At 32.7% G+C, this 13,481-nt stretch overlaps 2 protein-coding genes across 5 annotated transcripts; one reads left to right on the forward strand and one right to left on the reverse strand.

Annotated features, from left to right (window-relative positions):
- Positions 1–2,968: 2,968 nt before the first annotated feature.
- On the reverse strand, positions 2,969–5,284 carry LOC133185893 (uncharacterized). 2 transcript variants are annotated; one of them, XR_009720969.1, is made up of 4 exons: positions 4,939–5,284; positions 4,597–4,718; positions 4,265–4,337; positions 2,969–3,167 (listed from the first exon to the last, which is right to left on the reverse strand). XR_009720969.1 is itself a non-coding variant. In XM_061321183.1 (4 exons), the coding sequence occupies exons 1-4, from the start codon at positions 5,276–5,278 to the stop codon at positions 3,090–3,092; spliced, it is 600 nt and encodes a 199-aa protein (XP_061177167.1). In that variant the 5' UTR covers positions 5,279–5,284; the 3' UTR covers positions 2,969–3,089. The 2 variants fall into 2 exon arrangements, 1 of the variants encoding a protein (XP_061177167.1); XM_061321183.1 differs by having other exon boundaries at positions 4,952–5,284.
- A 283-nt stretch (positions 5,285–5,567) lies between these two features.
- On the forward strand, positions 5,568–13,241 carry LOC133185894 (uncharacterized). 3 transcript variants are annotated; one of them, XM_061321184.1, is made up of 7 exons: positions 5,568–5,752; positions 7,248–7,311; positions 7,973–8,095; positions 11,458–11,560; positions 11,901–12,111; positions 12,319–12,360; positions 12,622–13,241. In XM_061321184.1, the coding sequence occupies exons 1-7, from the start codon at positions 5,578–5,580 to the stop codon at positions 13,101–13,103; spliced, it is 1,200 nt and encodes a 399-aa protein (XP_061177168.1). In that variant the 5' UTR covers positions 5,568–5,577; the 3' UTR covers positions 13,104–13,241. The 3 variants fall into 3 exon arrangements, with proteins under 3 accessions (XP_061177168.1, XP_061177169.1, XP_061177170.1); XM_061321185.1 differs by having other exon boundaries at positions 12,331–12,360; positions 12,622–13,240; XM_061321186.1 differs by lacking the exon at positions 12,319–12,360.
- The last annotated feature ends 240 nt before the right edge of the window (positions 13,242–13,481 follow it).

Raw genomic sequence — 13,481 nt, forward strand, 5'->3', positions numbered from 1 at the left:
ATTTAAAGCCAATTAGTACCCGATATATTTAAATAAAGCCACAAAATTTCAAAAGTAGGCCATGATGACCTACTTTTCAGTCAACTTACTCAGAGGACCTAAGATGCGTCAACTGACAAAGTTTGATGATTCTAAGCCAATTAGTACCTGAAAATATTTAATTAAAGCCATAAATTTTCAAAAGTAGGTCACGGTGACCTACTTTTCAGTCGACTTACTCCGAGGACCCAAGATGCATCAACTGACAAAGTTTGATGATTCTAAGCCAATTAGTACCCGAAAATGTTTAATTATAGCCATATAAATTGAAAAGTAGGTCATATTGACCTACTTTTAAGTCGACCTACTTTGAGGACCCAAGATACATCAACTGACAAAGTTTGATGATTCTACGCCAAATGGTACCCAAAATATTTAAATATAGCCATAAAATTTCAAAAGTAAGTCACAATGACTTAGTTTTCAGTTGACGTTTTTCGAGGACCCAAGATGCAGCAACTTACAAAGTTTTATGATCATAGGCCTTAAAATTTTCAAAATATAACTCTAAGATGCTTTGAACTCAAATGCCTGCAGAGTTCTAAAAGTAGGTCACTGTGACGTACTTTTTAATAAATATGTTTTCTGGCCCAAAGATGCATCATCTTACAAGAATTAATGATTCTAAACCTCTCAGTATTCGAATTAATGAACTTAAATGTTTTTAAAAAGATCAGCCATAAAATTTAAAAAAGTAGGTCATGGTGACCTACTTTTTATGTGACGTACTTTGAGGATCCAAGATGCATCAACTGACAAAGTTTGATGATCATAGGCCTTAAATTGTTCAGAATATGCCTCTAAGTCATTTTGAAAAAGAATGACTGTAAAAAAAGTTAAACAAATTTGTGCTTTAAAGAGAGACCAATTTTTATCGGAATTCATTTGGAACAATAATCTGTTTCAGTATGATTCTAAACCTCTTTGTTTTGAAAAAATGGATAAAAAGTGATATTCTATATATCAAAGATCTATTTGATAATGATGGAAACTTCCTTAGTATTGAACACTTTTATAATATACTGGAAAAGAAAAACAATACACTCTGAATATATCATGATAAAGAAGGCACTCAGAGAATACAAAAACAATTTTGATTGTACATATGCAAAATTTATTAATATTAAAAACGAAGTGTCATTTTTATTTAGAGATAATAGTGTAAGAACTGTAGCAAACCTTAAATGTGATTTTTATTATTCAATTTTGGTAAACATAAAGTTTCAATGATCAGTTTATGAAAATATGTGGCAAAAGGCTTTTGATCTTAGTTACAAATATGTCTGGAAAAATGTATATCTAGCTAAAATTAAGTATATGTATGAAAAAAATGTTGCTGAATTCAATTATAAATTATTGAATTGCATATTGAACAATAACTTAAATGTAAGTAAATGGAACAAAGATGTAGAACCTTTTTGTGAATATTGTATGGTTGTTGAAGACACTGAACATCTCCTGTACAGGTGTAAACTTTGTGAAAATATTTGGAAAAAAATTAGTTTGTTTTTGGGTTTTGAAATTACATGGAAAATACTGGTACTTGGATTTTACAATGAAATCAATTTAAAAACAACTAGATTGAATAATCTATTGTCATTCATTTGTTTTACCATTTATAAATATAAAATGAAATGTAGATTTCAAAAAGAAAACATGTATATAGAAGTTTTTCGAAATAAGATAAAAAATTGTCTTTGTTTACAAAACGTGATTCTAAGGAAAGCACATGTAATTAATGATAATCTGTATCTAGAAGTAGGCAATTATTTGTGATTTTGATTTATAAATTTCTATGCAATGTATGTATTATGATTTTCTGTACATTGAATTATTTATGTACCATGTTTTAATAAAAGAGAAAAAAAAAATGACTGCAAAATTTAAAAAGTAGGTCATTGTGACCTACTTTTGAGTCAACATGATATGAAGTCCTTAGATGCATCAACTGACAAGATTTGATGATCCTAGTCCTTCTAGTAAGCAAAATATCAACATTTTAATAAAATGTAATTTTTGGTCAACTTTGAAGTGACCTTGAGACCACGCCCTTTGCCCCAGGGTGATACCATGAACAATTTTTATTTTCAATATATCCTCATCCTTTTGTGTAAGTTTGGTGATAATCTGCCAAGTGGTTCTTGAGAAGATTTTTTAGCAACCAGTACTTATGGTTTTATTTACCTAATTATCTCCCCTTGTTTAAGGGTCACAACCCTAGTTTTAGTATAAACAGGAGCCCTTGGGCCAAGGATACCCTGTGACAAATTTGACAATAATTGGCCAAGGGCTTCTTGAATTATGGCCCATATTCTAAAAAGTTTATGCACACCGTACAAATGGCCATAGCATAAGCTCGTTGAGCCTTCGGCTCAAAAGAAACTAAAAATCATTCAAAAATGTTGACTTTTGAAAATTGGCTTCAGACTATGATTTGAATAATTTACAATTTACACTACCTCAAGAAGTTTTCATATACATTTCACCTTTTCTGGTCTGGTAATTTATGTGAAGATTTCTAAAAATTTCTTCTGTATATATTTCAATGTAAAACTTTGATCCCCTTTTTTGCCATGATTTGAACAATTGATTTGAGCAATGTTTTTAACAATTACTATCTATACTACCTGAGGGAGCTTCCACGTAAATTTAATATTTTTTGGTCCAGTGGTTCTTGAGAAGATTTTTTAATGACCCAAATTATATTTGTCTTTTGTCTTCCAGACAATTGTTTTACAGTACCATTCCCTCGATGAATTGATCTTGTTCAAACTAAATGAGTGTAAGATCAAGATAAACTCTGTTGTAATAAACAAAATTTGTTATAATCTTAATTCAGCTATTTGTGAAAACAAATTTTAGCCGTGATCAAGAGTTTTGAAATGTTTGTATGTATGCTACACCAATTAATTTTCAACTAATAGGGAAATAAATTTTGTCACAATTTTATTCATTCTAGCTTAATCAAGTCATCTCCACATGAAAAGGTTTTTTCCACAGTCTTATTATCATCTTTGTCCTGCCTGCTTTTGTCTTTTCTGATATAACATCTAAAATACGAGTCCTTTGAGCTTTGTAATACGTGTCATTTGATCCAAGACAATATCAATGCAGTCTCCAACTTTTATCTAAAAATAGAAAATTGTCATATGTTAGTCAGTTGAGTACATTAAAGGTGCATGAAACTTGAATTTAACCTGAATCTGCCACTTTTCAGCTCTGATGGTCAGAGAGCAGAAGCTGTTATGGGATAGTAAGGTGTCCATTGTCTGTCTGTAAACAATTTTTCAAAATGCTAATTCCCCTACAGGTTTGGTCCTATTTCAATAAACCAGTATACCAAGATACATAATTCTAAATATTTTTTTAATGAACAGTGTTGCCATGGTTACATGGTTACTAAAAATTGAAATTTCTGTGAAATTCTTTCAAAATGCTACTCCTCCTACAGTTTGAGTCACATAACAAAAGTTCATTTATATCCTTAAACTATGATACCCATCCCCATAATCACGAGAAAACATGAAACTCTTCATCTCCAAATAAATAACTTGGCAAGAGAAGCCAAGAATTTTTTTTGTCATGGATGAAGTAGATTTCAATTGTGATGTTTATTTATCACTATTATCGTCATTTTGTGCTTTTGATTTTGACGTTATTTTTTGGTTTAAAACAGATTTTAATTATAAACCATACCCAAACCGAAATCTGGAAAAGTGAACCTGAAACTGAACCGAACAACTTGGGCCACGGTTTTTGGTTATTTCGGGGAACTGTGACAGCCCTAAACAGTAGGCCTAGTAAACTTAACTCAAGAAATTTTCAGACAAGACATGCTTTTAGAGAGTATTTTTGAAACTCTCATTACTCATGATTACACAATTCTTTTGTGTCTAAAACAAAAATTTGAAGTATTTACACGTGTTTGCTAATAGCAATATCTCTAAATGTAATCATTAGCTTATTCAATTAAATTTATAAAAAGCAATAGAATTGTAATTAAATCTATTACATTTCATTAGAACTGGATCAATTCTGTTTGTCAAACAAGAATATGTTTCTTCATTTTCACTAGGCCTTACCAATCTTATTTTAAAGAATACGTAATTAATATATTTTTTAAATAACAGCTTCATTAATATTTTCAATGTCAATATTTTTTTTAAGTTTTTAGAAACTTGTAAGCAAAGAAAGAACAATTTAGAGTACAGTTTACAGTGTCTACCTGTGTTGCTTTCTTTTGAGGAAGTTTCCCATTGACCAAGCAGTTTTTTGTTGCAAGTTTCTCTTCTGTTTTTCTGAAAAATGAAAATTAATTTGAATCAAAATGTATACACCACTTCATTCTTCCATTATTTTCACATTTTAGCACATATGAACAGTGTATAAATTACAGCCATGAATGGATGTTTTCTCTAGTCATCGTCCTTAATTTCATCCCCACTGTTGCAGGGTGTGATCGATCAAGTTATACATGTACCTGCAGATGCAAGTGAGAAAGACAGAAAGATAGATAAAGAGAAAGCTTTAAGAAGGAGAAAAAGACAAATTTCCTACGATCTGCTGATCCCAAAGGCTTTTGTAATAACAGCATCTAATCGTGTTGAGCCAACAACTATCATCAGTTGTTTAGGTTTTGATTTAGCAACATCATCTTCATCATAATCAGGATAGGATCTCTACAATGCACAATTTCAAAATAAATATTAATTCTCATAATTTATATGTTAATATGAACATTTGCTTGTAGCTCCAAGCTTTATTATAAATAAATATTGAACAATATTCAATTTTACCAAAGAGAAGTGTAAGTAACATTACCATATATTAAACCGTATACAGTACAGATAAAAATTAAAACTGCACAGAAAGAATGAAAAGTCAACAATTTTTACTAACAATAGATTTTTACATTGATCAGCTTGGCATCTAAACCCTCGTTTGAGCTGACTCTTTCTTCAATATCTTCTACATCCTCTTTGTCTTGGCCTGTTTTGAGTCTTAACCAGGGATGACACACAGTTGGACGATTGTCTAACAAAGTTGGTTGTTTTGTAGTTTGGAATTGGTCATCAATTTGGTGTCTCGGAATACGGCAAAAAATCGGGAAAAAGTTGCACAATTGACGAATAGAATGGTGTTCATTGGTCAATAAAGGTAAGTTTTGTTCTACTCCATAGAACCCATGCCTTGACATTACTTTCAGGGCTCTGGGTAAACATAATTTCATCTTCGACATCGTCTGTCACAGTTAAACTCTTCTGCACTGATGAGGTAAAAAGAACATTATGTTTTTATAGTTCCTCAGTTTCGTATTTTTCATATATTTGCACGATATCTTTTTCTTACAGTACTATCCTTTTGTAATAGCGAATCGTTGTTTTATTATAAATTAATTGTGCTTTTTAACAAACTTTAAGAGCTCATAACATTTATTAGTACTATAGATATAAGCTAGCTTTACTGCCCCTTCCAAAAATTGCGGGAAGCTGCAAAGTTTAAGAAGTTGACAAACGTCTGTTACGTCAACACAGTAATATGGGAGACATGCAGCACCAAGAAGTGATTCTACATAACTCGGTTTCGCCAAAGTCGTCATTCAATATAGATGAACCTCCAATGGTGTTTCAATGTGCTCAGTGTAATGTCATTGTTGGGGATTCTACAGCATGGGTTTGCATAGACGATATATCGAGGACAATAACACTAAATAGTAAGACCTGTAAAGTATATATTGTTTATCTATTAATGCTTATGATTTTTTTCAACTTTTTGGTCCGGTTGGGCAAAGTAAACTTTTTAAAGCATGTAACTGATACAACTTGTGTCATAAATACCAATTTTAAATGTTGCAACAGACATGTATTGGTACTACTATGAACAGAGAACTCTAAAGAACCTTACAGAACCCTAATGATCTTTAATTATTTATTGTCTGTAAATGAAATATATTTATGTTTCAAATAACCAGTACATTACACAGAAACAAAAGTTAAATTTGAAAAAAGAATATTTTTCTATGTTTTATGTCTAATTTTAACGGAATACTAATCATGCTAATCCATGATGACTTTATCATATACCTTTTGTGAAAAATGTAATAAGAAATTAATTATATTATGTAGTGTAAACATGTAATTTTTATTATGTTTATCAAAATGTTTTGCACCAGAATAAATTGCTTAAGTGTTCGATATAACTTAAAAATAATATTAAATATAAGAAATGTAAAAAGAACTGAAAATTATGTGATAAAATTATTATTATTCAGTAAACACCGTTTTTGAAACGGGATGACATAAAATATTTAACCATCTATTTTGTTAGATGTTTCAACTATTTATGTATTTTCAAGGGAAAACATTCATAAAATTATTTTGTTGTTGATTGTATGCAAAGAAAATGATTTATAAAGTAAAAATCAACTCAATTATGCATGAAATTTAATTGAATTTACCAAATAAACATTGAGTTCTCTATTGTTCTCTAGAGTTCTCTGTTAGTAGGACCGAACATATATCATTCTCAAATTCTTCTTCTTTCATAAATGCATCCCTCAAATTTGAGTATAATCGCACTGTTGCTTAAAGTCCACATGTTACACACAGGACATTATTTATAGCTAAAAGGTTACAAATACAGCTGATTATGGGAGGTTGATGGTAACAATTAAGACTCTGTATCTCATTAAAAAAGACTGGAATTATTTAGAAATATCTATTGCTTATATAGGTCTATTGCTTATTAAAGCTTAATCAAGAGATTGTGACAGACCTGGTTCTTTTGCCTTATTTACATTTATCATTTAGAGCATCTATAATAGGTCCATTCCCATAATTTTTTTGGAGTAGCTATATAATATTATGGCCTGTTATGATTAAACTAACATAGATGGTGCCTCTAAGGATGAAAACTTCCAGACTTGCTTTGGATGTTAGAACTGACCAAAATTTTGTTGATTAGTAAACAGGTTAAAAGTTTTTTGAGCAGGTCTATTTCCAAGTAATTTTAAGTCCTACTTAACCAAATTTGCATGGATATTGATCTACACTAACTAGAAAAAAAATATGATGTGAGATTTGCTTCACTTATAGATAACATTCGTCGAGGTGAGCTTCGTAATCTTTGATTACCTATGTTTAAAGTACACATACAGTATCTTGCTGATCACAATTTCATATAATTTCATTCAAAAAGTAATTTAACAGATGTAACAAGTGCAGTAGTGGAAGAAGAAATGAAGACAGCAAGTACAGGCTTTGATGCAGGAAGGTAAGTGTACAAACCCATCACTCAGTGATTGGGAAGGGCTTGCCTTATGGGCCATAGTCGCTTTGAAGTCAAGGATTTAAGATGGTGCATAAATCAACCATTTAGGATGCCAAGGTGTGCATTCAATTATTAGGGATGGTTGTTGGAAATATTTTGCAATAGAGTTTGCAATCGACTGTCCATAACAAGTGTTAATTAGATTAGATATTTTTCTTCATGTATATGATATGTTCAATTAGAAAGGTTTTGCTATGGTTAGAAAGACCATATTTTTACTGCTCCAAGCTGAAGTAAGCTTTTCTGATCACATTTTGTCTTGCATCCATCCATCTGTAAACTTTTATTCAGGAGAGCATTGTGGCCCATGGGCCTCTGGTTAGTCTTTAAAATTTTATGTAGTTGAATAGAAAAAATTATTAATTGCACATGCAGATATACACCTCTCATTGGTTACAAGTAAAGAAAAATCTAGTGTAGAAAAGTTTTTCATATAAACAGAAAATTGTGATCATTGGTTAAATATTAATTTGTCATTTCTTTAAAACTATAAACTTTTACCAGCATAAACAGACTTTTAAGGTAGAAGTTATTTTCTATAGCAATAGAGAAGATAGTTTATAGAGCCTACGTATGGACATAATACATTTTCATTTCCTTGTAGCACTTACTACAAGATGGCCTGTGCCACGTGTAAGGAGGAAATTGGACGAAAGTATAAGGGAGCTGTGAACCACTTGGACTCTGCAAGAGGAAAATACACTCTGTTTGTCGACAAGCTGTCCAGGTACATTATATTTTATTAAATGATCAGGAATTTTGATCTCTCTGATTGGTTCAGATTCTCTTCCTAAGAGCTAGTTCACCTCAAAATGAAGTTCAGGAGGTTTATTTGGATTTTCCCTCTTGACCAACCATAGGTTTGCTAACATTTTTAGCTCACCTGAGCCAAAGGCTCAAGTGAGCTTTTCTGATCAAAATTTGTCTGTTGTCTGTTGTCGTTGGCATTGTTGTTGTAAACTTTTCACATTTTCATCTTCTTCTCAAGAACCACTGGGCCAAATTCAACCAAACTTGCCACAAAGTATCCTTGGGTGAAGGGGATTCAAATTTGTTCAAATGAAGGGCCACACCCTCTTTCAAGGGGAGATAATTAGGAATTAGTGAAAAAATAATGGCATCATTTAAAAATCTTCTTCTCAAGAACCACTGGGCCAGGAAAGATGAAACTTATGTGGAAACATCCTCAGGTACTGTAGATTCAAGTTTGTTCAAATCATGACCCCCGGGGGTAGGGTGGGGCCACAATGGGGGATCAAAGTTTAACATAGAAATATATAGGAAAATATCTTTAAAAATCTTCTTCTTAAGAACAGCAAAGCCCTGATTGGTCATATTTATATGGAAGCATCCTCAGGTAGTGTAGATTCAAGTGTGTTCAAATCATGACCCCCGGGGGTAGGGTGAGGCCACAATGGGGGATCAAAGTTTTACATAGAAATATATAGGAAAATATCTTTAAAAATCTTCTTCTTAAGAACAGCAAAGCCATGATTGGTCGTATTTATATATGGAAGCATCCTCAGGTTGTGTAGATTCAAGTTTGTTCAAATCATGACCCCCGGGGGTAGAGTGGGGCCACAATGGGGGATCAAAGTTTTACATAGAAATATATAGGAAAATATCTTTAAAAATCTTCTTAAGAACAGCAAAGCCATGAATGGTCATATTTATATGGAAGCATCCTCAGGTAGTGTAGATTCAAGCTTGTTCAAATCATGACCCCTGGGGGTAGGGTGGGGCCAACAATGGGGGGGGTCAAAGTTTTTCATAAGAGTATATAGAAAAAAACTTTAAAAATCTTCTTCTCAAGATAAGCAAAGACATGATTGGTCATATTTATATGGAAGCATCCTCAGGTAGTGTAGATTCAAGTTTGTTCAAATCATGACCCCGGAGGTAGGGTGGGGCCACAATGGGTGATCAAAGTTTACATCTAGGAATTTATAGGAAAAAATCTTTCTCTCAAGAACAGAAAAGCCATGATTAGTCAAATTGATATTGAACATTGTTGGGTAGTATAAAATGAAATTTGTTGAAATGAGCGCCCCCAGGGGTAGGGTGGGGCCACAATGGGGGATCAAATTTTTACAAATGAATATATGGGAAAAAATCTTCTGCTCAAGAACAGCAAAGTCATTTGTTATATTGATATGAAAGCATTGTTAGGTAGTTTAAAATCCCTCCCCCCCCCCTTCCCCCCCCCCCCCCCCCCCCCCGTTAACTTTTCAAGAATGTCAGACACTTCGGCCCAATGACACCTCGGCCCAACGACATCTCGGCCCATTGACACCTCGGCCGTGACGGGTCGGCCCAAGATTTGAGACACCTCGGCTCACGTAAAAGACACCTCGGCACAAACAAAAATGTATTATTTTAAACATATTTATTTGATATTTTCTTAAGTATTTTATTATTATAGGGACTATATGCGACGGATTATATTATTATATATATCCATGAAATAAAAAAGAAAATAATTGAATAATCTTCCGAGAGTAAATTGACGGTAATTAAAAAAAAAATTGTCTATCACATAGTGCTAATCGTTAAACAAACAAGAAGACGCAGCGCATCCTTCGAAGTCTCAAGCGCGTGTCATATGGGGTGGTGACAATGAGGAGTTAATTACGAGCAGGCTAAAAAGAATCAATTAAGACATCTTATTGATCAGGACAGAATACCTAAGGACATATGCTACTGTGCACTGGTTTATAAATATAATTATTATATATAGTTAAGTGTACAATACGCCCCTACTACAAAGTGATTTTTAAGTAAAAGAATTCTAAATATTATGAAATGAATAAAGTTGCATTTTCATAAGCAACAAAATAAATAAATAAATAGATCTCCTATCTCCCACTCAATAAATACAGCAGCTGACATCTATGCTGTCGTTCGTTCAAAAATTCTGAAATTATTTGCCCGTTTATCGTATACATATCGTCCTTATAAACATACATACATTTATATTACCATAGTGAATACAGATAATTATTCTAAAAAAAAAAATTCCTTGGGCCGAGGTGTCTTTAGTATGGGCCGAGGTGTCAATCATTTTGGGCCGACCTGTCAGGGCCGAGGTGTCAAGCGCGACGGGCCGAGGTGTCGTTGGGCCGAGGTGTCTGTGTACCCTTTTCAATACTGAACTGATTTTTGCTTTTTTTCCTAGCCAATGTGCTCAGGTGAGCGATGTGGCCCATGGGCCTCTTGTTTTTTTTTTTTTTTTACCAATGATAATGCCCATTCTAAAGCATGTGTTGTTGTGAATGTAAACATGGCAGACTCCATGCAGTATTGAAGAGACTAAACTCCTTTATTAGTAAAGGGTTGAGTATTTATTGTTTTATTGTATTGTTTTCCACTTTCAAACAGTTGTTAAAGTATTGAAATATAATGTGTTATGACATTACATATTATATTATGAGTATTTATATTTGTTGGAGACGAGAACTTAAATGTCAAAAATGTTGTAAAATTCCTGATTATTTAATAAAACAGTTATAGCTATTGAATTTTGTCTGCTCAGACCTGGTCAGGTATTGGTTAACCTCAGCCTTCAGACTCGGTCATCCAATACCTGACCAGGTCTGTATAGTCATTAGTAGACATCATTAAAAGTCAAAAATTGTATGGAGGAAAATTTATAATGTTTTCGTGCTGCTAGGGCTGTCATGGTTCCAAAAATTTTCGAGTCGGGTCAGTTCTGTAAATTTTCGGCTTGGTTTTGGGTTTTTTGGTTTGGTTATTTACATCTATTTTAAACCTTAATTTCATAAATTTGACTTGAAAAATTTTTATTTGTTACATTAAATTCACATTGTAAAAACAAGTATTTCATAACCTTCAGTTCTGTTTATGTAATCTGGTATTTTACTATTTTTAGGATACTCCTTTCTTTCATTTGTTTGATGTGCAGTATTTATAATGGTAGATCATTTGTAAAATGCTTTTTATTCACACAAGTTTTCAGATGTAATTTTTACAAGTAAAGTCATCAGTTTTAAAAGAGATACAAATTTATGAAGAAAATGCTAAGACTTCCTCAATGTAGGAAAAAATGATTTATCATGTAATAATTTTCAGCTATCAGATTGGAAGTTTTGACAAAGAGAGAAGTGAAACCACAGACATGTCTGACATTCTAAGCATGGCTAATATCAGGGATATACATGTTCAGTTGTCTAAGGTTGGTATATTGTCAATGAAGTTCCATGTCTACATGTGTTTGCAACACTTTTGATATTTAAAGTGGTCTTCTCACCAAGTGGTTATTTACAAATGGAGATATTTAAAAAAAAAAAACAAACAAACAAACAAAAAATCCCAAAATTTGACAGAAATGAAGCTGTCTAAAAATGCACGTAATGAACATTTATAATATATAATATTGAAACATTTTAGGTGAGACCTTCCTAATTTTTTAAGAGCTTGAGCTGAATCTTATGTTAATATCAAGTCAATATATACATGTATTGAATGAAATAGATATGTAAAAATACTAAGTTTTCACCCATTTTCTATTTCAGCTTACTGCCGTAATGCAGGGAATGAATGACCGAGTGCTGGCCTTGGAGCAGGGATATCAGACTCCAATAGGGGATGATAACATGAGCGTTAAGAGTATGTCGTATCCCTGCAGTAGTTATTCTAGTGTTCCTCCTCGATTCCATTCTCCCTCCTATCAGCCTAATCGAATCTTTCCTAGCGGCCAATTACCCGTCACACAAATTTGTAACGGTAAGTCTAGGCATATACTTTTTGTCAAGAATTGTTAGTGGATGGATAATGAATTGAATTATTAGAATTTTAAATATTAACATAAAAATAAAGTTATGATATTGTATAGATATTTATTTTTTATTTTTTTTTTTTTTTTGAGAATATTGTCAATTTATTTGTGGCTTATAAAGAAAATGGGAAAGAAACTTCATTTTCTTTTTCAAGGTGAAGGTCAAGGTGAAGGTCATGGTCACAGCCTGAAATCAGGTAAGGCTGTTTTGGAGAAGAGAGCACAAATCTTTAAAAAAATTCTAATGTCAGATGTCGCAAATTTTTTATCTGTTGCTGTTTTATATTTTACCTGAGCCAAAGCCTCAAGTGAGTTTTCTTTATTTAAAATTTTCTGACCCTCATTCCTGTGTTATCTTTAAGATTTTAATATCTTCATATTTAAAGGGAATTTTTGGACTGGACTGGAAAGCAAATTATTTTTCTCTGGTTTTGAAGAATCATAATTTCTTGTTGTAGACGGTTCTGTTTTTAAGAGACCACAAGTAAGACACCCCCGACAGCATACAGGTCACCATGACAACTATCCCGAGAGTGTACAGAGTACTTATTCCCACCTGGAGCAGCTTCACAAGGTTGACCAACAGGAGCGTCCTCTGGGAATTGATCCGGATGACAGTTTTCAGAGCCATAGCAACTATGTTAGAAACATTCACAGCAGCAAAACCAGACAGCAAAGACGCAACTCGCTTAGTCTGGAGACTGCACAACACAAAGAAAATGTACCACAAAATTTCAGAAGGGAAGAGTTGACTCAAGGATATAGAGGACAGAGAAACTTTAGTTCAGGTAGACTGAATGAAGATAATAGAAATAAAGTGGATGAGGAATCGAACAAGGGATCGTGTTCAACATCTCGAGGGAACTTGAAGCGAAAAGAAGTTCCATCTTGTGACCCCCTGCAGGCCATGATGAGTAGACGGCACAAACGGAGAATCTGAGTCGTTCATAGTATTGATTAGGCATAGGAATACTGTAGGGGTTTCATAATATAATAGTCTTATAGTCTAATTTTAGGCCTTTCCACTTAAAGAGTAAAAAGAACTCCAAGAACAAATCTTCAAACATATTAAATTTTGAAGTCATTTTCTCCATCTTAGAGAATTGCTTTCAACCTCTATCAGATCATTTTTACCCAAGAAGTTCAAAGTTGTTTCATTTTTATATTTTTTTAAAATACTTGATTATTGTACTTATTGCAGTGTATGAAATTATTGCTGAACATGTTGAATGCTTATTCTAAAATAAAAGGGTGGGAAGATACACACCCCTCATGCTACGATAGGTATATTGATTCACTAACTGCAAAACATTGATAT

This window comes from Saccostrea echinata, unplaced genomic scaffold (assembly GCF_033153115.1).
Source record: "Saccostrea echinata isolate AGI-Se365-2 ecotype Australia unplaced genomic scaffold, CSIRO_AGI_Sech_v1 ptg000012l, whole genome shotgun sequence".
NCBI lineage: Eukaryota > Metazoa > Mollusca > Bivalvia > Ostreida > Ostreidae > Saccostrea > Saccostrea echinata.

Bases quoted from the DNA above. Each gene is read 5' to 3' on its own strand.
- LOC133185893 (XM_061321183.1), bottom strand. From the start codon at position 5,278: ATGTCGAAGATGAAATTATGTTTACCCAGAGCCCTGAAAGTAATGTCA. The intron at 4,719-4,951 runs GTAAAAATCTAT...TGTGCATTGTAG, and splicing joins TAGATGCCAAGCTGATCAAT to AGATCCTATCCTGATTATGA. The intron at 4,338-4,596 runs GTAGGAAATTTG...TTCATTTTTCAG, and splicing joins GCCTTTGGGATCAGCAGATC to AAAAACAGAAGAGAAACTTG.
- LOC133185894 (XM_061321184.1), top strand. From the start codon at position 5,578: ATGGGAGACATGCAGCACCAAGAAGTGATTCTACATAACTCGGTTTCG. The intron at 5,753-7,247 runs GTAAGACCTGTA...GTAATTTAACAG, and splicing joins GAGGACAATAACACTAAATA to ATGTAACAAGTGCAGTAGTG. The intron at 8,096-11,457 runs GTACATTATATT...AATAATTTTCAG, and splicing joins TTTGTCGACAAGCTGTCCAG to CTATCAGATTGGAAGTTTTG.